We start from the raw sequence: 24,198 nt of genomic DNA on the forward strand, positions 1-24,198 counted from the left end.
TGACCCGCTCCTGGGAGGGCCCCGCCGCGATGCAGAGCGCAGAAAACCCCCGCTGCCCCTCTGCTCCCACTCGGGCATCGCTGCTTCCGGAATCATCTCCGTGGGAGCTCAGGGAGCTCTTGTTACTTTAGACTTATAATTGCTGTTTGGCCATTCTTCATAAAAACTTTAGTATTTATTGTATTTATTTTGGACACAGGGTCTCCCTCTGTCGCCCAGGCTGGACTGCAGTGTCACGCTCAGGGTTCACTGCAGCCTCAGCTCGCAGACTCAACCGGTCCTCCCACCTCAGCCTCCCCAGAAGCTGGGACTAGGGGCACCTGCCACTATCAACGCTCGCTTTTTTTTTTTTTTTTTTTTTTTTTGTAGAGATGAGATCTCACCATGTTGCCCAGGCTGGTCTTGAACTCCTGCGCTCCAGCGATCCACCTGACTCAGTCTCCCAAAGAGCTGGGATTACAGGCATGAGCCACCGTGCAAGCCTTACAATTTTAAATACTTAAAGGTAGTAAGTTTTCTGTTTCCTGACCGTACTCTGATAGATGCAGTACTTGGCACCAGAACGTGCCAGGAGACAGACCCTAAAAGACACAGCTGTGCAGCTGATCTGGTTGTGCCTGTCCTTGTCCTCACCTGTGGTTGACAAGGAAGCCAGGCTCCCTGGGCTCTCAGGTGCTCAGGACTTGCCCTCCCAGCCCTCCCCACGGGAGCCACTGCCCCTTCAGTGAGGTGCTCCAGACAAGGGCGACATCCTGCGCTTTCAGGGCCCACAGATCACTGATTTTGGTGAGTGCCAAATTCTGGGGCCCCAAAACACCATGGTGGTCCACCAGTTAAAGTGGCGGCTGACGGTCAGGGATCATGCATTTGTGGTCCAAGTTCATCTCAAGCTGGGCCTGGGAGTTCTGCAGAGCCTGCCTGTGGTCAGTTTGTAAAAGTTCCTGAGTGTGTAGCTAAAAAGACATCCGAGAAACTGGCAGCATCCTCGCATCAGCTCTGCGACCCACAGGGTTATTGCTGTCATGCTATAAGAAGTTAAATGGAAGTCCTGCAATTTGTCTTTCCTACCAGGCTAATGAACTCAAATCTGCATGTCTGGTGAAACTGCCAAGGTTAGTGCTACCCCCAAAAGATGTGAAAGATGCAGGGCTGGTGATCTCCAGCACAGCCCCACTTGACTCCCTAGCTGGGCGAGGCGGAAGGCGGGCATCCCTGGAGAACGTCTGTGGATTTTCACAAAGCTCAGCAGGTGGCTATTCCAACTGCACCTGCTGCTACAGATATGATATATTTTCCGGAGCAAATCAACATGACCCCTGGCACCTGGAGTGGGCCACTGGCTGGAAAATGCTTTTCTTCCTGTAATAATTCACAAGGATGGGGCTGCTGGGCATGTGGGGCCCTTGCCCAGGCTATCCTCGTCCATGTCCTCAGCAGCACCTTCAGGCGGGAAGAGAGGGAGTGAGCTCCTCCAGGCTCAAGACCACGACCAGCCCAGCCCATGGAAAGTGCAGGTTAACCTGGGCAGTAGCAGTTGCCTGAGCAATCAGGGCTGGAACTCTGTTCAAGGGAAGCGCCTCATCATGGATGAACCAGGCTATGTTTGTGAGAGGAGGGATTTGCTGGTGAAGGACTGTGACCTCCACATCCCTAGTGTGAAGCAGTACTGCTGTGATGGCTGCTGGCCATGTCTCTTGCTGCCTGCAGCCCAGCCAGCAGCTTCTCCTGGAGCATCGTGGTATTCCAGAACCTCTTCATGGCAGTCGAAGATAAGAAATGAGTCATATCCGGCCAAATGCAGGACCTCATCCCAGAGCCTCATCCCACCAACTTGGACGCCATCGCAAAGAAATGCTATGGTGAAAGCCCACCGGAGCTCTTCTTGGCATGGTGGGCACAGCAGATGCTCTCCAGCTTGGGTGAGGAGCTCGTCTCCTGGGGCCCAGCTGCAGCACTCAGGCCAGGCCATGGAAGAAGACAAAGGAAGCGCAAGGAAACCTTGGTTTTGACCACCTCTCGTGTTGTCATCTTTGGCCTCTGTGAACCTCCAGCTGGTCCCATCGGGGAAGGAAGAAACCACAGCCAGGCTCCAGCAGTGCTGGTTCTTGGAGGACTGGACGCTGGGACCGGCACAGGGACCTGTGATTCATGTTTCTCGGGGGCCAGGTGTCACTTTCAGTTTTGATCCAGGCCCCTTCACTGTAAAATTATTTATTGGATTCCTTTGGAGTAGTGGGAAAATAATAATGTTTTATGTAGGAGAATGCCTACATAATGGCTACATAATGGTCATTCTAGCTAAAAATGTTCAAGGAAAGTATTTTTGTTGTTCTTGTGTTCTCGAGTTTCATGAGTTAAATCATCCCTTCACCCAGATGAAATGTTTCATCTTTTTTTTTTTTTTTTTTTTTTTTTTTTTAATATGGAGTCTCGCTCTGTTGTCAGGCTGGAGTGCAGTAGCGCAATCTTGGCTTACCATAACCTCCGCCTCCCAGGTTCAAGCAATTCTCCTGCCTCAGCCTCCCGAGTAGCTAGCACTACAGGCATGTGCCACCATGCCCAGCTAATTTTGTATTTTTAGTAGAGATGGAGTTTCTCCATGTTGGTCAGGCTGGCCTCGAACTCCTGACCTCAGGTGATCCACCCTCCTTGGCCTCCCAAAGTGTTGGGATTACAGGTGTGAGCCACTGCGCCCAGCCTGTTTTGCCTTTTAGAATGTGAAAAAATAATAATTTGCAAGAATAACCAGAAATAGTTTGCTTTTACTTAATAGGGCTGACGAAATACCCTCACATTCTTGTCTCACTGCTGGGTCAGTGCCCACTCTCTGAGGTAATCTAATCCAGAGATCTTTATTGGCTTGACCCCCACAAGCATGAACTGATACACTATATTGGTGAACTTATCCTGATTGGACTAAATGAACACAGAGTAGCAAATACCTTGGATGCCTGAGTAAGAAATGATCTTTTCATGCAAACCATGAAAATTCAGGGTCCTACAATGTCAGTGAAGTTTCTAGGAATCCAATAGCCTGGGGCATGTTAGAATATCACCTAAAAGATGAAATACACCAGGCACAGTGGCCTGTAAAATCCCAGCTACTCAAAAGGCTGAGGTGGGAGAATTGCTTGAGCCCAGGAGTTCTAGGCTGCCATGAGCTATGATCATGCCACTCCAGAGTGGGTGACACAGTGAGATGCCATCTCTAAAAAAAAAAAAAAAAAATTTAAGATGAAAGACACATTGTGTACCTTACACTACCTGCCACTATAAACCGGGCATATCTGCAGGCCTATATGCTTTTTCAAAGGCCACACTGGAGCCCTGCAACCCATTTCACTAAGTAGTTCATGGTCTGCTGGCTTTGAGTTGGCCCCTGGGCAAGAAAAGGCTGTGCAGTAAGACCAGCATTCAATGCCACCTGCTTTACCACTTGAGCCTTATGACCCAATAGATCAGTGACACTCAGACTGCCAGTTGCACAAATGAATACTGTTTGAAGCTTCTGGAGAAACCCAGTAAGAAAATCACAGCACAGAACCCTAGAGTTTTAGAGCAGTCATGCCCTCTTGTGCATAAAACTTTTTTTTTTTTTTTTTTTTTTTTAAGACAGGGTGCTATTCTGTCACCCAGGCTGGAGAGCAGTGGTGCAATCACAGCTCACTGCAGCCTTGACCTCCCAATGCTCAAGCAGTCCTCTTGTCTCAGCCTCCCAAGTGGCTAGGACTAAAAGTGTGCACACCCAGCTATTTTTTTTTTTTTAGACGGAGTCTCGCTCTGCCACCCAGGCTGGAGTGCAGTGGCCGGATCTCAGCTCACTGCAAGCTCCGCTTCCCGGGTTCACGCCATTCTCCTGCCTCAGCCTCCCAAGTAGCTGGGACTACAGGCGCCCGCCACCTCGCCCGGCTAGTTTTTTGTATTTTTTAGTAGAGACGGGGTTTCACCGTGTCAGCCAGGATGGTCTCGATCTCCTGACCTCGTGATCCGCCCGTCTCGGCCTCCCAAAGTGCTGGGATTACAGGCTTGAGCCACCGCGCCCGGCCTGTTTTTTTTTTTTTTAACTTTTTTAGTAGAGACAGTGTCTCACTGCATTGCCCAGGCTGGTCTGAAACTCCTGGGCTCAAGCAATCCTCCTGCCTCAGCTTCCCAAAGTGCTGGGATTACAGGCATGAGCCTAAGCTATTCTTCTTTTGAGAAACAAACTCTGGTTTGCTATGGGGCCCTGGCAAGCACTGATGCCTAATCACAAGACATCCAATAACTACACAATTTGGGATAGTCATCATGAACTGATGGTACCAGACCCACCAAGCCATGAGGTTGGGCGTGTGTACCAGCAATTCATCATCAAATGAAGATGAAACATAAGAAACTGGGTTTGCAAAGGTCCTGGCAGCTCAGCTGCCTGTGACACGGAGTGCTCCTCCATCACCTCCTCCCTCTTGATCCACACCAATGGCATCACGGGAAGCTCCTCATAGTCACCTGACTGACAAGGAAGGAAAAGCAGCCCTGGTTCTCAGACAGTCCCTCGGGGTGTACTGAGCTCCAGCCTTGTCAGGAGTGTGCCTGGCAATGAGAAACACTTTGAGCGGTGAATTTTGTTGTCCATTTTGTCGGGACTAAGAGATCCATGGAAGAACATATTGACTTTGTTCCTGGTGATAGTTAACGGTTTGGCTAGATACCAAAAAGAGCAGGCTTAGAAGATTGGTAAGAAGGACATCTGGGAAAGAGGATGTAGGTGAACAGCACAGAATGTGAAGATGTTGTGCACCTTTGCAAATGTCCACCAGAGTCATGCATTTTGGGGAGACGTACCAAGAGGGATCATCAGGAGGATGACGCCATGCACTGTGGATGGCAGTCACACTTTCCAGCCACCTTCATGCTTTATCAATGAGCAGCAGCAGAGATGGGGGCTTTGCATGGGCTCTGCTATATAGATCTTCCTCCCCTCAAGGCTGCCACCACTGAATGCTGAACCTTCCAGCAGCAGAGATGGACACCGAGCCCCCAGCATAGCTCCACTTCTGGGGGCTCAGCCACCTGCCAGCAGGCTGACCACACTGAACCCTTTCCATCATGAAGGGGCACTGTGTGTCCTCACTGGAGGAATGGATTCTAGATATGAATTTGTTCTTGACTGCAATGATTCATGCCACCATGAATTTATAAAATATCTATTCCAGCCAGGCACGGTGACTCACACCTGTAATCCCAGCACTTTGGGAGGCCAAGGCAGGCGGATCACTTGAGGTAAAGAGTGCCATCCACAGACCAGTCTGGCCAACATGATGAAACCCCGTCTCTACGAAAAATACAAAAATTAGCCTGGCGTGGTAGTGGGCACCTGTAATCCCAGCTACTTGGGAGGCCGAGGCACAAGAATTGCTTGAACCTGGGAGGCGGATGTTGCAGTGAGCCAAGATCACGCCATTGTACTCCAGCCTGGGGACAGAGCAAGACTCCATCTCAATAAATAAATAAATAAATAAAATAAAATATTTATTCCACATCATAGTAACATACACAACATTGATGCTGACTAAGGAACTTATTTTCCAGCTAACTTCTTGCCCATGGAATGCACTGGTGTTACTAGGTGTCCTGGCTCTAGAGGCAGCTGGCGTGATAGAATGGTTTAGTGGCCTTAAGACCTGGTTGCAGTGCCAGTTGGGAGATTGTATCCTGAGAATGTATCATTGTATCTTATGGGACGTAGTATATGCTTTGAATCAGTGACTGATTTATGGTGCTGTGGGAGAAAGCTCTATAATGGCCCCGGTTATTCTTGCTCCTGGTACTCATGCCTTGTGTAATTCTTTCCCCTTGAGTGTGGGTGGGTCCTGTGACTTGCTTCTCACCAAGAGAACACAGCGAACATAATGGGATGTCCATCATTCCCATAATTATGTTACATAAGATCGCTACCTTTGTCTTGATGGCAGACTCCCCTGCAGGCTTTGATGAATTAGGCTGCCATGTTGCAAGATGTCCTAGGCAGAGGCTCATGTAGCAAGATTGACAGCTAGCAAGATATGAGGACCCTCAGCCCAACTGCCCACAAGGAACTGAATTTCATCAACAAGTATGGGAGCTTGCAGGTGCATCCTTCCCCAGTCAATCCTGGAGATGAGAATGCAGCCCTGGCTGAAACACCTTGGCATTAGCCTTGTAAGAGGTGCTGAGCCAGAGGATCCATTTAGACTGTGCCAGGACTCCCGACCCACAAAAACGGCCAGATGATAAGAGAGTCATGAGGTTTGTGGTCACTTGTTAAGCAGCAATGGATCCTGAGGGGCAGACAAAGCAGCAGCAGCTGTTGTCATGGCCCCTCCCCACATTGTTGCAAGCCCCTCCCCCTCTGACTGAAGTGACTTCCAGGGATTTAAAGAGCTGGTGCCTTTTTTCCCTCTGAATTTATTTCTTTTTCTCTTCTTAGGAGCCAAACATGAAACACTAGGACATTCAAAACAACTGTATATACTGGGGAAATTAGAAAGTGACCATAAATGCCAAAGAAAGGCTCAGAAGGGTCCCAAGAAGACCTTAAGTTTATACCCCAGCTGAGCCTTGGAACAGAGACAGCCTACAACAGTAGAAAAGAAAACAAACAAAACCCAGCACACCCTGGGGAAGGAGGAGAGTCTGATTTCCAGAGTTACCACATTATTAGATTCAAATGTCCAGTTTTCAACAAAAGTTCATAAGGCATACAAAGAAACAGGAAAGTATGGCCAATCCAAATGAAAACAAAAATAAATCAACAGAAACTATCTCAGAAAAGCTGGGCATGGTGGCTCACACATATAATCCCAACACTTTGGGAGGCCAAGGCGGGCAGATCACCTGAGGTCAGGAGTTTCAGACCAGCCTGGACAACATGGTGAAATCCCTGTCTCTACCAAAAATACAAAAATTATCCTAATGTGGTGGAAGGCGCCTGTTATCTCAGCTACTTGGGAGGCTAAGGCAGGAGAATCACTTGAAACCGGGAGGCAGAGGTTGCAGTAAGCCAAGATCATGCCACTGCACTCCAGCCTGGGAGACAGACCGAGACTCCATCTAAAAAAAAAGAAAAGAAATTTTCCCTAAAAATAACCTTAATAGCATGGCTACTAGACAAAGAATTAAAACAATTATCTTAAAGAACTCAAGCACTAAAGGAAGACATGGAAGAAGTCAAGAAAAATGTATGAATGAAGTGGAAATATTAACAAAAAGGCCAGGCACAGTGGCTCACACCTGTAATCCCAGAACCTTGGGAGGCTGAGGCAGGTGGGTCACTTAATCCCAGGAGTTCAAGACCAGCCTGGGCAACATGTTTAGCAAAACCCTGTCTCTACGAGAAATAAAAACAAAAACAAAAATTAGCCAGGCATGGTGGCACACACCTGTAGTCCAAGCTACTCAGGAGGCTGAGGAGGGAGGACTGCTTGAGCCAAGGAGGTCGAAGTTGCAGTGAGCTGTGACTGTGCCACTGCACTCCAGCCTGGGTGACAGAGTGAGACCCTGTCTCAAAAGAAAAAAAAAATGAACAGAGACTAAGGGACCTGTGGGACACCATCAAATGGGCCAACACATACATTTTGGGTACCTCAGAAAGAGAAGAAAGAGAAAGAGGCAGAGAGAATACAGTCATGCATCACTTAACAACAAAAATGTGTTCTGAGAAATACATCCTAATGTGATTTCATCATTGTGTGAACATCATAGAGAGTACTTATACAAGCCTACAAGGTATAGCTACTGTATACCTAAACCATAGAGTATATAACTTATTGCTCCAAGGCTACAAATGTGTACAGCATGTTACTGTATTTAATACTTAGGCAATTATAACACAATGGTAAGTATTTTTGTATCTAAGTACATATAAACATAAAAAGTACAATAAAAATACAGTATTATCATCTTTGAGGACCACCATCATATATGCAGTCCATCGATAACCAAAATGTCATTATGCAGCATATGACTATGTTTGAAGAAATAATGGCGGAATACTTCCCAAATTTGATGAAGACATGCATATAAACATCCAAGCAGCTCAAGTAACTCCAAGTAAAATGAACTCAAAGAGACCCACACTGAGACACATTATAGTCAAATGTTTGAAACACAAAGTTAGAGATAATCCTGAAAGCAGCAAGAGGGAAGCAACTTGTCACATACAAGGGATCCTCAATAAAATGACAAGCAGATTTTTCATCAGAAACTTGGAGGCCAGAAGGCAGAGGGCAAATATATTTAAAGTGCTAAAAGAAGTGGCTCATGCCTGTAATCCCAGCACTTTGGGAGGCCAAGGTGGGCAGATCACCTGAGGTCAGGAGTTTGAGATCAGCCTGGCCAACATGCTGAAACCATGTCTCTATAAAAATACAAAAATTAGCTGGGCCTGGTGGCAGGCGCCTATAATCCAAGCTACTCAGGAGGCTGAGCCAGGAGAATCGCTTGAACCTGGGAGGCAGGGGTTGTGGTGAGCCGAGATTGTGCCACTGCACTCCAGCCTGGGCAACAGAGCAAGGTACCCTCTCAAAAATAAAAAAAAATATAATAAAAATAAATAAAGTGTTAAAAGAAAAAAAAACAACAACTGGCAACAAAGAATCCTATATCCGGCAAAACTATCCTTCACATGTGAGGAAGACAATAAGACATTCCCAGATAAACAAAAGCTGAGGGAGTTTGTTACTACTAGACCTGCCCTGCAAGAAATGCTCAAGGAAGTCCTGTAGGTTGAAATGAAAGGTCACTAGATGGTAACTCAAAGCTGTTAAGAAGAAATAAAGATCTCAATAAAGGTAAACATGTGGGCCAGGCACGGTGGCTCACGCCTGTAATCCCAGCACTTTGGGAGGCCAAGGCAGGCGGATCACAAGGTCGGGAGATTGAGACCACGGTGAAATCCCATCTCTACTAAAAATACAAAAAAAAATTAGCCAGGCACGGTGGCAGGCACCTGTAGTCCCAGCTACTCAGGAGGCTGAGGCAGGAGAATGGTGTGAACCTGAGAGGCAGAGCTTGCAGTGAGCCAAGATCACGCCACTGCACTCCAGCCTGGGGGACAGAGTGAGACTCCGTCTCAAAAAAAAAAAAAAAATGGATTAATTTCTAAGTCTATGTTTTGTTTTCTATAGGATTTAATATATATATTATATATTATATATAAAATATATTATATATTATACTACATATATATTAAATCCTATATATACACACACACACACTTTTTTTTTTTTGAGATGGAGTCTTGCTCTGTTGCCCAAGCTGGAGTGCAGTGGCTCAATCTTGGCTCACTGCAAGCTCCGCCTCCCAGGTTCATGCCATTCTCCTGCCTCAGTCTCCCGAGTAGTTGGGACTACAGGTGCCCGCCACCACACCTGGCTAATTTTTTGTATTTTTTCGTAGCGACAGGATTTCACCATGTTAGCCAGGATGCTCTCAATCTCCTGACCTCATGATCCACCCAACTTGGCCTCCCAAAGTGCTGGGATTACAGGCGTGAGCCACCGCGCCCGGCCACTTTTGTTTTTTTGAGATGCAGTCTCACTCTGTTGTGCAGGCTGGAGTGCAATGGTGTGATCTTGGTTCACTGCAACCTCTGCCTCCCAGGTTCAAGTGATTCTCCTTCCTCAGCCTCCCAGGTAGCTGGGATTACAGGCACCTGCCACCACAACCGACTAATTTTTATATTTTTAGTAGAGACGGGGTTTCACCATGTTGGTCAGGTTGGTCTTGAACTTCTGACCTCAGGTGATCCTCCCATCTCAGCCTCCCAAAGTGCTGGGATTACAGGCCTGAGCCACCACACCCAGTCCACATTTTTAAATTATTAGTTTAAAAGCTATTATTACTATAATTTTGGTTTGTAATTCCATTTTTTTTCCTAATTTAAGAGATCAGTGCATTCATAAGAATTATTTATGTTTTGGGGTACACAAGGTATAAAGATTAATTTTGTGACATCAGCAACTGAAAGGAGTGGAGACAAAGGTGTAAAGGAACAGAGTTTTTAATGTCGTTGAAGTTAAGCTAGCATAAATTCAAATTGAAGGGTTAGAACTTTAGGGTGTTAAATGTAAACCCCATAGTAACCACAAAGAAAACCTATAGAATATATACCAAAGGAATTGAGGGAGAAATTCAAACATTTCACTACAAAAAAATAAACTAAACACAAAAGAAGACAGTAATTCAGGAAATGAGGGACAAAAAAGTTATATGGCATATAGAAAACAAACAGCAAAATAACAGAAGTAGGTCATTTCTTGTCAGTAATTATTTATTTTATTTTATTATTATTATTTTTTTTTTAGAGATGGGGTCTTGCTCTGTCACCAAGGCTGGAGTACAGTGGTGCAATCATAGCTCACTGTAACCTCAAACTCCTGGGTTCAAGTGATCCTCCCATCTCAGCCTTCCACGTAGCTAGCACTACAGGCACATGCCACCATGCCTGGCTAATTTTCTGTAGAATGTGGCCCAGGCTGGTCTCCAACTCCAGGTCTCAAGCAATCCTCTCATCTCAGCCTCCCAAAGCACTGGGATTACAGGCATGAACCACTGTGTCCAGCCTCTCCTTATCACTAATTACTTTAAATGTAAACGGATTAAACTCTCCAATCAAAAGACAGATTGGCAGGATGGATAAAAACCCCTGATCCAAGTATATGCTGCCTACAAAAGATTCACTTTAGATTAAAAAACACAAACATTGAAAATGAAAACATAGAAAAAGACACTCCATGCAAATAGAAACCAAAAGAGAGCAGGAATGACTGTACTAGCATCAGACAACACAGATTTTTAAATCAAAAAAGTTGGCCAGGTGCGGTGGCTCAAGCCTGTAATCCCAGCACTTTGGGAGGCCAAGACGGGCGGATCACGAGGTCAGGAGATCGAGATCATCCTGGCTAACACGGTGAAACCCCGTCTCTACTAAAAAAAATACAAAAAACTAGCCAGGCGAGGTGGCGGGCGCCTGTAGTCCCAGCTACTCAGGAGGCTGAGGCAGGAGAATGGCGTGAACCCGGGAGGCGGAGCTTGCAGTGAACTGAGATCCGGCCACTGTACTCCAGCCTGGACGACAGAGCGAGACTCCGTCTCAAAAAAAAAAAAAAAAGTTCACAAGGAAGGTCAGGCACAGTGACTCACACCTGTAATCTCAGCACTTTGGGAGGCTGAGGAGGGCGGATCACCTGAAGTCAGGGGTTCGAGACCAGCCTGACCAACATGCAGAAACCCCCGACTCTACTAAAAATACAAAATTAGCTGAGTGTGGTGGCCGGCGCCTGTAATCCCAGCTAGTTGGGAGGCTGAGGCAGGAGAATCACTTGAACCCAGGAGGCGGAGGTTGCGGTGAGCCAAGAACGTGCCATTGCACTCCAGCCTGGGCAACAAGAGCGAAACTCCACCTCCAAAAAAATAAATAAATAAATAATAAAAATAAATTTTTTTTAAAAGTTCACAAGAGACAAAGAAGGACATTATGTATCAAAAAAAAGTTCAATATAGCAAGAATATGTCATAATTATAAATATGTATGTACCTAATGTATGATCATCAAAATATACGAAGCAGGCCAGGCATGGTAGCTTGCACCTGTAATCCCAGCATTTTGAGAGGCTCAGGCAGACAGATCACCTGAGGTCAGGAGTTTGAGACCACCCTGGCCAACATGGTGAAACCCCATCTCCACAGAAAATACAAAAATTAGCCAGGCATGGTGGCGGATGCCTATAATCCCAGGTACCAGGAGGCGGAGGTTGCAGTGAGTCGAGATCATGCCACTGCACTCCAGCCTGGGCAACAGAGTGAGACCCCCTCTCAAAAAAAAAAAAGTATATATATATATATACACACACACACACACACACACACGCATATATATTTATATTTGTATATAAGAAGCAAAAGCCAACACAATGGACTGAAGGGAGACATAGACAGTTTCACAATAATAGTTGGAGACAATACCCCCCCTCATATGGACAGAATAACCAGGTAGAAGATAAGAAGATAAGTAAAGAAATAAAGGACTTGCTGGGCATGGTGGCTCACACCTGTAATCCCAGCACTTTGGGAAGCCAAGTCGAGTAGATCACTTGAGCTTAGGAATTCAAGACCACCCTGGGCAACACGGTAAAACCCTGTCTCTACAAAAAATACAAAAATTAGCCAGGTGCAGTGGTGTATGCCTGTAATCCCAGCTACTTGGGAGGCTGAGACAAGAGAATCGCTTGAGCCCAGGAGGCAGAGGTTGCAGTGAGCTGAGATTGTGCCGTTGCACTCCAGCCTGGGTGACAGGAGTCAAACCCTGCCTAAGAAAATAAACGAAAGGAGAAGAAAAGAAAAGGACTTAACACAATCAACCAACTAGATCTAACAGACATACAGTAACACTCTACCCAATAATAGCATATACATTCTTCTCAAGTGTATATGGGATATTTTCAAGGGTAGACCATATGTTAGGCCACAGATTAATTCTCAATAGATTTTTAAAAATCACACTGTACAAAGTATCTTCTCTGACCACAGTGGGATAAGGTTAGAAATCAATAACAGAAGTAAAAGTGGAAAATTCACAAAATGGTGGAATTAAACAATATACTATTTTTTTAAAAAAAATACACTCTTTTTTTTTTTTTTTTTTTTGAGACGGAGTCTCACTCTGTCGTACCGGCTGGAGTGCACTGGCACGATCTCCACTCACTGCAAGCTCTGCCTCCCGCATTCACGCCGTTCTCCTGCCTCAGCCTCCCCAGTAGCCAGGACAACAGGCGCCCGCCACCTTGCCTGGCTAAGTTTTTTTTTTTTTTTTTTTTTTTTTTTTTTTTTTTTTTTTTTTTTTGAGACAGAGTCTCGCTTAGTCGCCCAGGCTGGAGTGCAATGGCGCGATCTCGGCTCACTGCAAGCTCCGCCTCCCGGGTTCACGCCATTCTCCTGCCTCAGCCTCCCGAGTAGCTGGGACTACAGGCGCCCGCCGCCTCGCCCGGCTAATTTTTTGCATTTTTAGTAGAGACGGGGTTTCACCGTGTTAGCCAGGATGGTCTCGATCTCCTGACCTCGTGATCCGCCCGCCTCGGCCTCCCAAAGTGCTGGGATTCAGGCGTGAGCCACCGCGCCCGGCGCTAAGTTTTGTATTTTTAGTAGAGACGGGGTTTCACCGTGTTAGCCAGGGTGGTCTCGATCTCCCGAACTCGTGATCTGCCCATCTCGGCCTCCCAAAGTGCTGGGATTACAGGCGTGAGCCACCGCACCTGGCCAACAATATACTTTTAAACAGTCAATCGATCAAAAAAGAAATCACAAAGAAAATTAGGAAATACTTAGAAACAAATGGAAGCAAAAACACAACATACCAAACTTACGAGATACAGCAAAAGCAGTGCTAAGGGGGAAATTTACAGCTATAAATGCTCAAATTAATAAATAAGATCTCAAATCAATAACCTACCTAACTTTACAACTTAAGGAAATACAGAAAGAAGACCAAACTAAAGCCAAAGCTAGCAGAAGGAAGGAAATAATAAAGATTAGGGCAGAGATAGACAAAATAGAGAATATAAAAACGTAGAGAAAATAAATGAAACTAAAAGTTGATTTTTTGGAAGGATCAACAAAATTGACAAACTTTTAGCTAGATGGACTAAGAAAAAAAAGAGAGAGAAGGCTAAAATTACCAAGACCAGAAACAAAAGTGGGAACATTACTACTGATTCTATAGAAATAAAAAAATATTGGCTGGGCACGGTGGCTCACGCCTGTAATCCCAGCACTTTGGGAGGCCAAGGCGGGTGGATCACCAGGTCAGGAGATCGAGACCATCCTGGCTAACATGGTGAAATCCCGTCTCTACTAAAAATACAAAAAATTAGCCAGGCGTGGTGGCGGATGCCTGTAGTCTCAGCTACTCGGGAGGCTGAGGCAGGAGAATGGCGTGAACCCGGGAGGTGGAGCTTGCAGTAAGCCAAGATCGCGCCACAGCACTCCAGCCTGGGCGACAGAGTGAGACTCCATCTCAAAAATAAATAAATAAATAATATTTAAAAAATAAAGAAATAAAAAATATCATAAGAGAGTACTCTGAACAATTATATGCCAACAAATTGAGTGACCTAGATGAAGTGGACAAATTCCTAGAAACACAAGACTTAACAAGACTAAATCATGAAGAAATAGAAAATCTGAATAGACATATAACTAGCAAGGAGATTAAATCAGTAATCAAAAATCTCCAAAGACTGGGCATAGTGGCTCACACCTGTAATCTCAACACTTTAGGAAACCAAGGTGGGAGGATCACCTGAGCCTAGGAGTTCAAGAGCAGCCTGGACAACATAGTGAGAACCCATCTCTTCAAAAAATTAAAAATTTAGCCAGGCATGGTGGCACATACCTGTAGTCCCAGCTACTCAGGAGGCTGAGGCAAGAGAATCGCTTGAACCCGGGAGGCGGAGGTTGCAATGAGTTGAGATCACCCCACTGCACTCCAGCCTGGGCGACAGAGCAAGACTCCACCTCAAAAAGAAAAAAAAAAAAAAAAAAAAAGAAATGCATGAATGAGTGAACTCCTGGCATCTTTCAGGAGCTCTATGGTGACTGTCTTCTGTAAGCTTGGGTTGATACTGGGGAAAACAGCCAGGGAACTGGTTGCCCTAATATCAACTGGGATGTGGGATTCTGGATAAGAAGAGGTCAGTAGGGTGTTGCTGACCCAGTGAGTATGATCAGAGACACATCAGGCTCTGCCAGCCAGACAGCAGCTGCCACAGTCTCTCCCAGTCTCCAGATGTAAGTGAAATTCAGACTCACAACTGCCAAAGTGAAGAGGGGCTGGAAGCTCTCCCAGCACAAAGCATGCCAACCACTCCCACTAGTTACGCTCCTACTCTGTCCCCGAAGGAGTCTGTGGCCATTTGCCAGGGTTAAGTGTCACCGACATAGAGGGGCACAGAGAGGCTTTTCGAGGACGGGAACGTGGTGTGTAGCCGGACACTGACATTGGCGCCAGGACTTTGACAGGATCACCACGGCCCTCTGTTTATGGAAGTCATGGAAGGCACTGTGGCCCAAGTCCATCCCTAATGGGTCCAGTGGGTCTGCAGATGTGCCCTGTTTATTGGGATACACATTCTTAGCTGCCAGCTGAACGCTCACATTGGCTCCTTGGCCAGAGGAGTAAGGGTCATTATGGTAGGAAGAACCAAGTAAGAGCCTGTGGAACTTCTTCCCTCCAGCACGACAGTGAGCCTGACAGAAGAAGTGCTTTGCTTGAGGAACTGCAGAGGTTAACACCAACATCGGAGACCAGGGAAGCAGGTGTGGTGGTTCCTATCTCCATTAGGTTCACCTGCCCGGCCTTTGTGAAAACAAATTAATAACGACCGTGGGTGACAGACTGCAGCAAACCTGAAGACGCAGCAGGGCCTGTGAGAGCTGCCATGCCGCGAGTGGTCTTTTTGCCACAGCAGATCAACATAGCCTCTGCAGCTGGTGTGTGACTAGCATCTTGGCAAACTCTTTCTTCTCCATATCCTCACTTGGGAGGGTCAGAAGCAGTTCATCTTCACCAGCAGACAGCAGCACTCCTTCCCTGCCTCGTCTCAGGGCTGTGGCTGCTCCTGGGCTTTCTGGTGGGCGGAATAATGTCTCCCAAAGATGTCCGCCTCCTGCCCCCTGGAACTTGTGAATACTTGAGGTGATGCAGCAAAAAGGGAATGGAGATTGCAGATGAATTAAGGTTGCTCATCGGCTGACCTTAGGCCAGGAAGACCATCCCAGATTACCCGGGGAGATCCTATGCAATCACGAGGGTCTGTAAAATTGGAAGAGGAGCCAGACCTGATGGTTCAAGCCTGCAATCCCAGCTACTTTGGAGGCCAAGGCAGGAGGATGGCTCGGGCCTAGGATTTCGAGACCAGCCTGGGCAACATAGCAAGATGCTGTCTCAAAAAAACAAAGAAAAGAAAAAAAAAAGAGAGAAAAGCTGGCTAATGGAAGCAGATGAATGGCTGGCCCAGATGTTAAATTTAGCAGAAAAGAGCTTTAAATAGGTATTGTAAGTATATTAAGGAAAATATGAATGAAATGGACACAAATATGGATAATTTTCAAAAAGGAACTAAAATTTATTAAAAGCAAATCCAGTGGCTGGGAGCAGCGGCTCACGCCTGTAATCCCAGCACTTTGGGAGGCCGAGGCGGGCAGATCACAAGGTTAAGAGATCGAGACCATCCTGGCCAACATGGTGAAACCCTGTCTCTAAAAATACAAAAATTAGCCGGGTGTGGTGGCATGCGCCTGTAGTCCCAGCTACTCAGGAGGCTGAGGCAGAATTGCCTGAACCTGGGAGGCGGAGGCTGCAGTGAGCCAACCCCCAGTGCACTCCAGCCTGGCAACAGAGGGAAACTCCATCTCAAAAAAAAAGAAAAAGAATCCAATGGGTATTCAGAAACTAAAAACTACAACATATGAAACTAATGTTTCTGATCTCATTTATCTGTAAATGGCAGTGTAATTATTCATATGACAAAATGATTTTTTAAAATATACACTATAAAGCAGATGTTTCAGTCACTTCTGAAGCAGGCTTCACGGCCTGGTGTTAAATGTCCTGCCAGATCTACAAAAGTTCAGCTTAAAGAACACACCCAAGACGACGCATTTCCAAGTGCAATCGTAATTCCACTGAGCAAATGAAGAGGGGCCGTATGTCTAAATGCTAAGCAAAGACGCAGTCTCAAGGTTTTCCATCTTAACAGCAAAATCCAGACTGGAAGACTCAAGTCAAACAGCCCAAGTCCAAAGATGAAAAAAGATGGAGAAAAACCTATAGTGACACTGAAAGAGGCTTGCCAGACATGGGAGCACACACCTGTAGTCCCAGCTACTCAGGCTGAGGCGGGAGGGTCACTTGAGCCCAAGAGGTGGAGGCTGCAGTGAGCTAGGGTTACGCCTGGGAATAGTCCCTGAACTCCAGCCTGGGCAAGACAGCTGACCCCGTCTCAAAAAAACAAAACAAAACATTAAAAAACCCAAACCAAAAACAGTGGAAGAGGGAGGCAGAAGTGGAGAGCCAGAGGGAAGGAAACCTGCAGCACGGCTGGCTTTCCTCGACGTCAGCCTGCCAAGGCCGTGCCTGGTGGCCACCCTGCAGAGCTGGTAGATGTGGCGGCTGCTATAGCAGCAAGGGGACACAGGCACAGGAACCCCCCATCTCCTGGGCATCTCAATGGTCCCAGGAGTTCTGGGGGGTGGGGGATAAAGCACCTGGTGAAGGGGTCCACAGATCTAGGCTGTACCAGGACACCACAGGGCAAAAGACAGATTCTGGCACCTGTGCCTCCATCCAGCAAGAAAGACCCCATGCTCGGCAGGCCCCTTAGCACCGTGGCAGCAGCACAGGCCATGTTTGGGGTCACTGCCCCACCCGCTGACTGAGAGACCCAGAGGCTCGCCGTCCCCAGTGTGGCCCAGGGCTGCTGGCTACGGTGAAAGTTGCCGGGCTGCTTGGACCACACTGTCTGTCCCGAGGATCCGGTGTGCAGGAGGTAGGGTGGGTGTGGAGCCTCCCACAGGTTTCTGGGGCTCTGGGGCCCAGCCACACCTTCCTAGTGGAGGCTATTCTTTTGGAAAGCAGCTCCTGGAATGCTGCCTTCCCAGGCTGGGTTTCCCTGCTCCACAGTCACGCCCTTGGGCAGCCCAGCAGCCAACTACTGCGTGGTGGAAACGGTGTTTGCGGGCCCAGCCCAGACGACATAGGTGAGTCCCCGGGCCCATCGCATTTGCCCCCTTTTGCGGCACAGATGCCGCCTGGGGAGGGCACCAATGCAGAGGAAAGGCTGGGAAAGGCTCCCACACGCTGGCATCAACTCCAGCCTCACCTCCCCCGCACTCTGCAGTCCCATGCAGGGAGGTCCTGGGGGCAGCAGCGAGGGACAGCCCCCCGGGGGCATCTGATCACCCACTTCCTGTGTATCACTAACTCCGAACACCAGTGAGGGCTGGGGCTGGCTCTCCAGGGCCCCAGACAGTGGTGATGCGGAGAGTTGGAAAAGGCTGGGGGATGGGTCTGTGAGGAGCAGGGAAAGCCGAGCTCAGGGGGAGGCTCTGCATCCTGTAGGGACGCCCCTAGAGAGAGTCGGCCACGGTGGGGCACAGACAGGCAGGTGGACATCATGACCACACCATGGACAGCAGCCAGCAGGCCCTGGGGCAGAGTGGCATGGGGGCAGGAATGGTGGCTACACCAACAGCATGAGCTCCTTTTCCAAGACTGATCTAGAGCAAGTCCCACCCACGCAGAACAAGCCCTCTTTACAGATCATCAGACACGTGGGGAGAGCAGGGCTGCAGGCCGAGAGGAGGAGGCTGGGGACGGCGTGCTCTGTCTGGATGGACTTCCTGGAATAGCCTCCGAGTGCAAAAATAGCGTGTCCATGTGATGGCGACCAGGTGTCCCCGAAGCACAGAAAGCGCTGAGTCAGCAGCATGGACTCCTCCGAAGGCACGTGAGCTGGGTGGCCACGGCTGTGGGCTGGAGCCTCGCACATCCTCAACACTAAGTGCCCAGCCCTGAGCCTACCGTCTGGAGGCAGGGCAGTCTCACTTGACACCTGCTGCTCTGAAGGGGACACAGCCTGTTCTGGCTGAAATAGACTTCCTAGCAGATGTGGAGAACCCCCCTTGCCAACTCCACCTATGCAGTCCCAGCACCCCCAGCAGCCCTGCTTCTGAGCCCGAAACCCGCTTTGTAGCAAAAAGAGGCACCATGGCAGGGGTCACGGAGCTCCCTGTGTCTTGGTGTCACTTTCTCCAGGTGCGGGCTCCTGATGGGAAGCCCTGAGGCTCAGTGCAGCCAGGATGCAGCTCCTGGCCCTGTGGCCTCCAGTCTGAGTTTCCCTCGACCAGATGAAGCTCCCTGGTCCTGTCTGCCCCACACCCCGCAGAGCAGAGCGAGTGAGGCAGGGCTGTACTGGAGGAAAGCTAGGAGTCCACCTCAAACTACGGAAAGCAAAATGAGGGCGTCCCTGCCTTTCCCTGACACCGAGAGCAGAAGAGCAGCCTCTTGGTTTCCCACCAGGAGCCTGCACCTGGAGAAAATGACACCAAGACACAGGAACGATTGGAGATGATCCCGGGCAGAGCCCCAGTGCTGGCCTTCAGTGACAAAAGGGACATCCTCCCCAGATTTTCCTAAGGTCTGACCTTGCCTGTGTTCCCTGCTTCCTCTCACAGCCGCCTCTTGCCAAGGCCAAATCCCCAGCTGCTGGACAGGCTCCACCGCTTACATCCCACGGGTCCTTCCGCGGCGGTGCTTCCGCGCACCTGTGGCTCTTATCAAACAACTGCCACTACTTCCGTTCTCAGGACAGGGTTGAGCTCCTTATCCTGGCACCTGGGGCGCGGTGTGAGGGGGTACACAGGCAATCAGGCGATGGGTGGTGCCGGGCCTGAGCTGGGGGGTACAGCTGGCTGTTGGTGCCAGGCCTGCATCTATCTGGACGCTGCAGCCAGGATGGCCCATGCCCAGCAGGGGCGTCAGGGTCAGACCTGATGTGGGCCGCGAGGCCCTATGGGCTCCGTGGAGAGGAGCCCAGGGAAGAGCAGGCGGAACCGTGGGTGAAGTAGGCCCGCGGCACCAGCGCAGAAGCAGGAGGGCGGGCAGCCGCGAGGACAGAATGAGCAGTGAGGAAGGCGGCGGGCGCGTGGAAACCGACGAGTTCGCGTTGGGAGGCGCTGCTGAGCCTCAGGGCGGTTCCGGGCCCGGCACAAGGTTTGAGCGGCCGACCCGGTCGGGAGCAGCGCAGGGTGGGAGCTGCGGAGCCTAAGAAGGCGGTCTGGCCCGAGGCGACCGCGCGGTGTCCCGTTTCCTGCCACCGGAGGGCGGCGCGCGCTGGGCGGGCACGATGCGGTGGACCCGCGATGAAGGCGGACCCGGGATGGAGGCGGCCCCGACCCCCGCGAGGGCGACTGGCGCAAGGCTGGGTCTTCCCGAGAGGCTACGCACCCGGGCGGCGGGCGAGAGCCGGTCGCGGCGGGAGGGGCTTGGGCGTGTCGCGGGTCTGCGCCGAGCACTCACAGGTGAGGGTACACGCGCATACACACCCGTGCACGCACCTGCACGCGCGCACAAGCACACGTGTATATGACATGCAAGCGCCACACGTCTATATGACATGCAAGCGCATGCCCACACCGAGCGTGTCCCGGCCCAGGGCAGCCCCCTGCCAACAGCCCACCCGCTCAACCCCAGCGGGCGCGGGACGCGCGGGCTCTCACCTGGAGGGGCCTGTGGGCTCTCAGCCGGCGCCGGCTCCCTTGCCTGCCGGCCCGCTTTCCTCTGCAGCGGGCGGTTCTCACCGGGCTTCCCTAGGGGAAAAGGACCGTCAGTGAGCTTGGGGTGAGAGGCCCCCATACCCATCAGTCTCAAGAGACACTTATGGGGCACCAAAAGGGCCGTGCATCCTGGCAGATAGGGAGCACCCCACCCGGGCCTCCTCCCGAGGGAGGCACACAACCTCAAGGAGCACGGGCTCCTCCAGCAGCACATACTCCACTGCACAGCGGGCCTCAGGGAGGCACAGGCGAGAGCCAGCCAGCAGGAACGCACCCAGGCTCTTGTGGGCCAAGAATAGGCAGGTTGCATCTCTGCTAAAAGGACCCTGTGGGCTGGCAGTGCTGCCTGCTGGCCCTGCCCCACCCCTTACATTGTCCACCACCTTATGCCACGTCCCTCCCCCAGGCCCTTCCCGTCTCTGTGTGTCCAATTCGGCACTCCCCTGGCAGGTGGCTGTCCCTCTGCTCCTGAGCTTCTGGGGCTAGGACTGAAGAGGAGCAGGAGCACTGCTCCAGGCAGGGTTGGGCCAGGCAAACCAGTCGGGCCAGTGTGACTGAACCGGCTGGGATGGGGCCCTGGGCGTGGGTGTGAGTCAGCGGCCCCGGGCTGGGGAAACGCTAGGGAGGAGGCCACCTGGAGCCCACCCTCCCAACAGGAAGCCCAGAGGACGCTGGTGTTTGGGGCTAGCCCTGTACCCCCACCTCCAGCCCCAAGACCCAAAGGCAGCTCTGGTCCAGTCAGGCCCTTGTTGCAGTGTGCAGGACAGCCAGCCCCCAGGCAGGACGGCACCAAGAGCCCCGGCCCCACCTCCATGACCGCCAGGACTTTTCTTTGGGCCCCACATCCGTTCACAAAGTGCCATGCGGGCCTTTGAGGGCCCGGTCTCTCCCGTCAGCCACAGTGCAGTGGCCCAAACCCTGCCCTCGCTCCCACTGTGTCCCTGGACCCTTTGTCTCCACCAAACACCACGGGCAAGCCCAAACCCCAGCGGTGCTCCTGGGAGCGTGCTAGCTGCCCTGGAGCCCTCCGGAGTGCGCGGGCTGGGGGTTCCCATGGTCAGCTGGGCTCAGGTTATCTGTGGCCAGGGAGGGTCTGGGCCCTGAGGGTCAGTGCGGCCAGGATGCAGTTCCCTCAACCAGCTGTGGGACTGGGGGAGCTGGGGTGAGGCGGGGGCGGGGGGCATTGGTGCCGCCCAGGGCAGGACCAGGCACGCCCGTTGCTGTGCACAGCCGGCGCTCTGGCTGCGGCGCTGCCTCCTCCAGCTTCTCAGCCTCCCTCCCAGTCTCGCCAGCAGGGCCTGCGGCCTGTAAAACCCCGTGCCGCCGTGTCAGCGCGTTAGTCAGCCTCAGCCCAGGCGAGCCACCACGCCGCGGAGTCCCTATAAACTCCCTGGTGTGGCCCAGCCCCACCGAGTGGGGTCAGTGAGGCCCACAGGCAGAGCCAGAGTCCCGAGCTGCGGTGCTGCGGGCACCAGCCAAGGGGCAGGACCTGGAACAGGGGGCCGAGCCTGGCGTGGGAGCACACAGCCACTGTGGCCTCCAGGGACGCCCTCTGAGCTGGCCTGAGGCCGGCCAGTCGATGAGCCAGGGCCCCTGGGGAGCAGACACCTGGTGAAGGAGACGCTGGATCCAGGGCCATGTCTGGGAAACGAGGTCGAGTTCGCAAACACCGGGCCAGGAGGGCAGGCAGGGCCCAGCCGGCAGCTGGGCAGCAGGGCCCTGAGGTCGAGCCCCCGCCCCTCACCCCAGGGGGCCCTCAGGGTGATGCGGGGGTGGCCCCTACAGGGCACGTGACCAGCATCGAGCCAGCACCTCAGGGACACCCCAGGGTGGCCAGGCCAGAGCAGCCACAGGCAGCCTCGAGGCCGGTGCCGGCTGCTGCTCCAGGGTCTGAGCTGGTGCTGGTTCTCACTGGGCACATGGAAGGCTGTGGAGCAGGGGGCCCCATGCCGGCCCTGGGCCCTGAACTGCTGAGGCTCCATGAGGTCCAGCTTTGCCTGGCCCAGGAGCAGCTGCTGCTGGAGGACCGGTGGAGGCAGGTCCAGCTGCAGATGCAGCTGTGGCGGGAGGAGCAGCTGTGGCTGCAGCAGCTACAGGAGGAGCAGCTGTGGCTGCAGCAGCTGCAGGAGGAGCAGGCCTGGGTGCACGTGGAGGGGCTGCAGCTGGCCATGGCCCTGGAGCAGCTCCGGAGTGAGGGCCTCGAAGCACTGCAGACCCAAGGCCAGGTAAGGCCTGGATGGGGTGGTGGGGAGGGGACCCCGGACCCTTGTGTTGGTGTGGTGGCCACTCCAGCAACCTAGAGATGCCTGTGGAGGGCCAGGAAGCCAGGCTGGATGCAGGGCATCTGTGGGCCCATTTTCACATCTGCCAAGTGAAGCCCGTGCCCGCCACGCAGGGCACTGCAAGACCAAGGGACAGCAAGCCTGCCTAGGCTGGCCCAACGCTTGGTGGAAGTGGGCACTGAGGGCAGATACTTGTTCAGGGACAGAGGTGTCCCTGCAGCAGACCCAGGTATGCTGGGCCAGAGCTGTCCAGGGCAGTGTATGGGCTGCGGTGCAGGGCGAAGGCCTGGGGGTGCAGTCAGTAGGTAGCAGAACTGAAGAGCACAGCCCCCACCCACACAACCCAGTTTCCTGGCCGGCCTGCTGGTCTGCCTGCCCTGCCCCGTTTATTGGAGTGCAGTGTACTCAGGGCTAGAGACTGCGGAAGCAGCATGCGGCGCCTGTGCCCATTATCCTCATTCCAGGAGGGCTGCCGGCCTCAGACGCAGCTGGGGCTATTTTGGGGAACTAGGATCTAACCCCAGCCTGGTGTGGAGGAGTGGTCACCATCATCCCACCTGCTCCTGTGAATCTGGGAGCTCTCTGGCATCCAGGGGTGTTAGGCCAGGCCCACTCTAAGCAGAGGGGCAGTCTGGGGAGCAGTCTGGGATACTCTCTTAGTAATCACAGACCCCAGCGCAGGCCTGGGTGCTGAAGGACCCCAGATCTGCAGCCTGGAATGTGTTCACAGCCAGCACAGAGAATAAATGGGAGTTGGGGCAAGGGAGTGACAACAGTGAAGGCAGGGTCGGGGGGGATCTGGGGGAAGTCCCCTTCCCGACCCACAGGAAAACCCAGCCCAGGTGAGTTGTCACCATCCAACCTGGAAGTGACTACGGAGAAGGTGACTGGGAGCAAAGCGGCAGGCAGAGGGCAGCACAGGACGGCCAGATGGAGCAGAGTCAGAGCAGAACACATATTTAGACTGAGAATCCCCAACTTGGACTCAAGCCCTCCTGTTTCAAAACCCATTTTTGGCCACCTAGGCCCCTCCCACTGGCTCCTGCCCCCTTCCCATCCCCCAAAACTGGGCTTCTCTGAGCGCTACCCCCAGGCCCCCATCCCAACCCCAGGCGTATAAGATTAAGGCTGGGCCAGGCACGGTGGCTGAAGCCTGTAATCCCAGCACTTTGGGAGGCTGAGGTGGGCGGATCACCTGAGGTCAGGAATTCGAGACTAGCCTGGCCAACATGGCGAAACCCCTCTCTACTAAAACAAAAATACGAAAATTAGCAGGGCGTGGTGGCACACATCCATAATCCCAGCTACTCAGGAGGCCGAAGCAGAAGAATCACTTGAACCCAGGAGGTGGAGGTTGCACTGAGTCGGGATTGCACTCGACTGGGCGACAAGAGCGAGAATCCGTCTCAAAAAAAAAAAAAAAAAGATTCAGACTCAAGGCCTGAGATGAATGAATGAACCTAATCCCAACTCAGAGATCCCCTGAGAGCCACTCTTGGAAGAAGGGCTCTCCTCAGAGGGGGTGTCTCTCAGTGGTTACACAGAAGGTCTCACAGGTCCGTGT

At 51.4% G+C, this 24,198-nt stretch overlaps 2 protein-coding genes across 2 annotated transcripts in view; one reads left to right on the top strand and one right to left on the bottom strand.

The window, feature by feature from the left end:
* IQANK1 (IQ motif and ankyrin repeat containing 1) overlaps positions 1-24,198 on the bottom strand; it is a 62,635-nt gene that overhangs the window by 36,417 nt on the left and 2,020 nt on the right. Inside the window, exon 3 of the mRNA XM_050800998.1 lies at positions 20,290-20,385. Coding sequence (XP_050656955.1) covers positions 20,290-20,385 — 96 coding nt within the window. The remainder of the gene's footprint in view (positions 1-20,289; positions 20,386-24,198) is intronic.
* The window catches only part of PYCR3 (pyrroline-5-carboxylate reductase 3), a 154,155-nt gene that overhangs the window by 2,691 nt on the left and 127,266 nt on the right, over positions 1-24,198 (top strand). The window lies entirely within an intron of this gene.

This window comes from Macaca thibetana, chromosome 8, assembly GCF_024542745.1.
Source record: "Macaca thibetana thibetana isolate TM-01 chromosome 8, ASM2454274v1, whole genome shotgun sequence".
NCBI lineage: Eukaryota > Metazoa > Chordata > Mammalia > Primates > Cercopithecidae > Macaca > Macaca thibetana.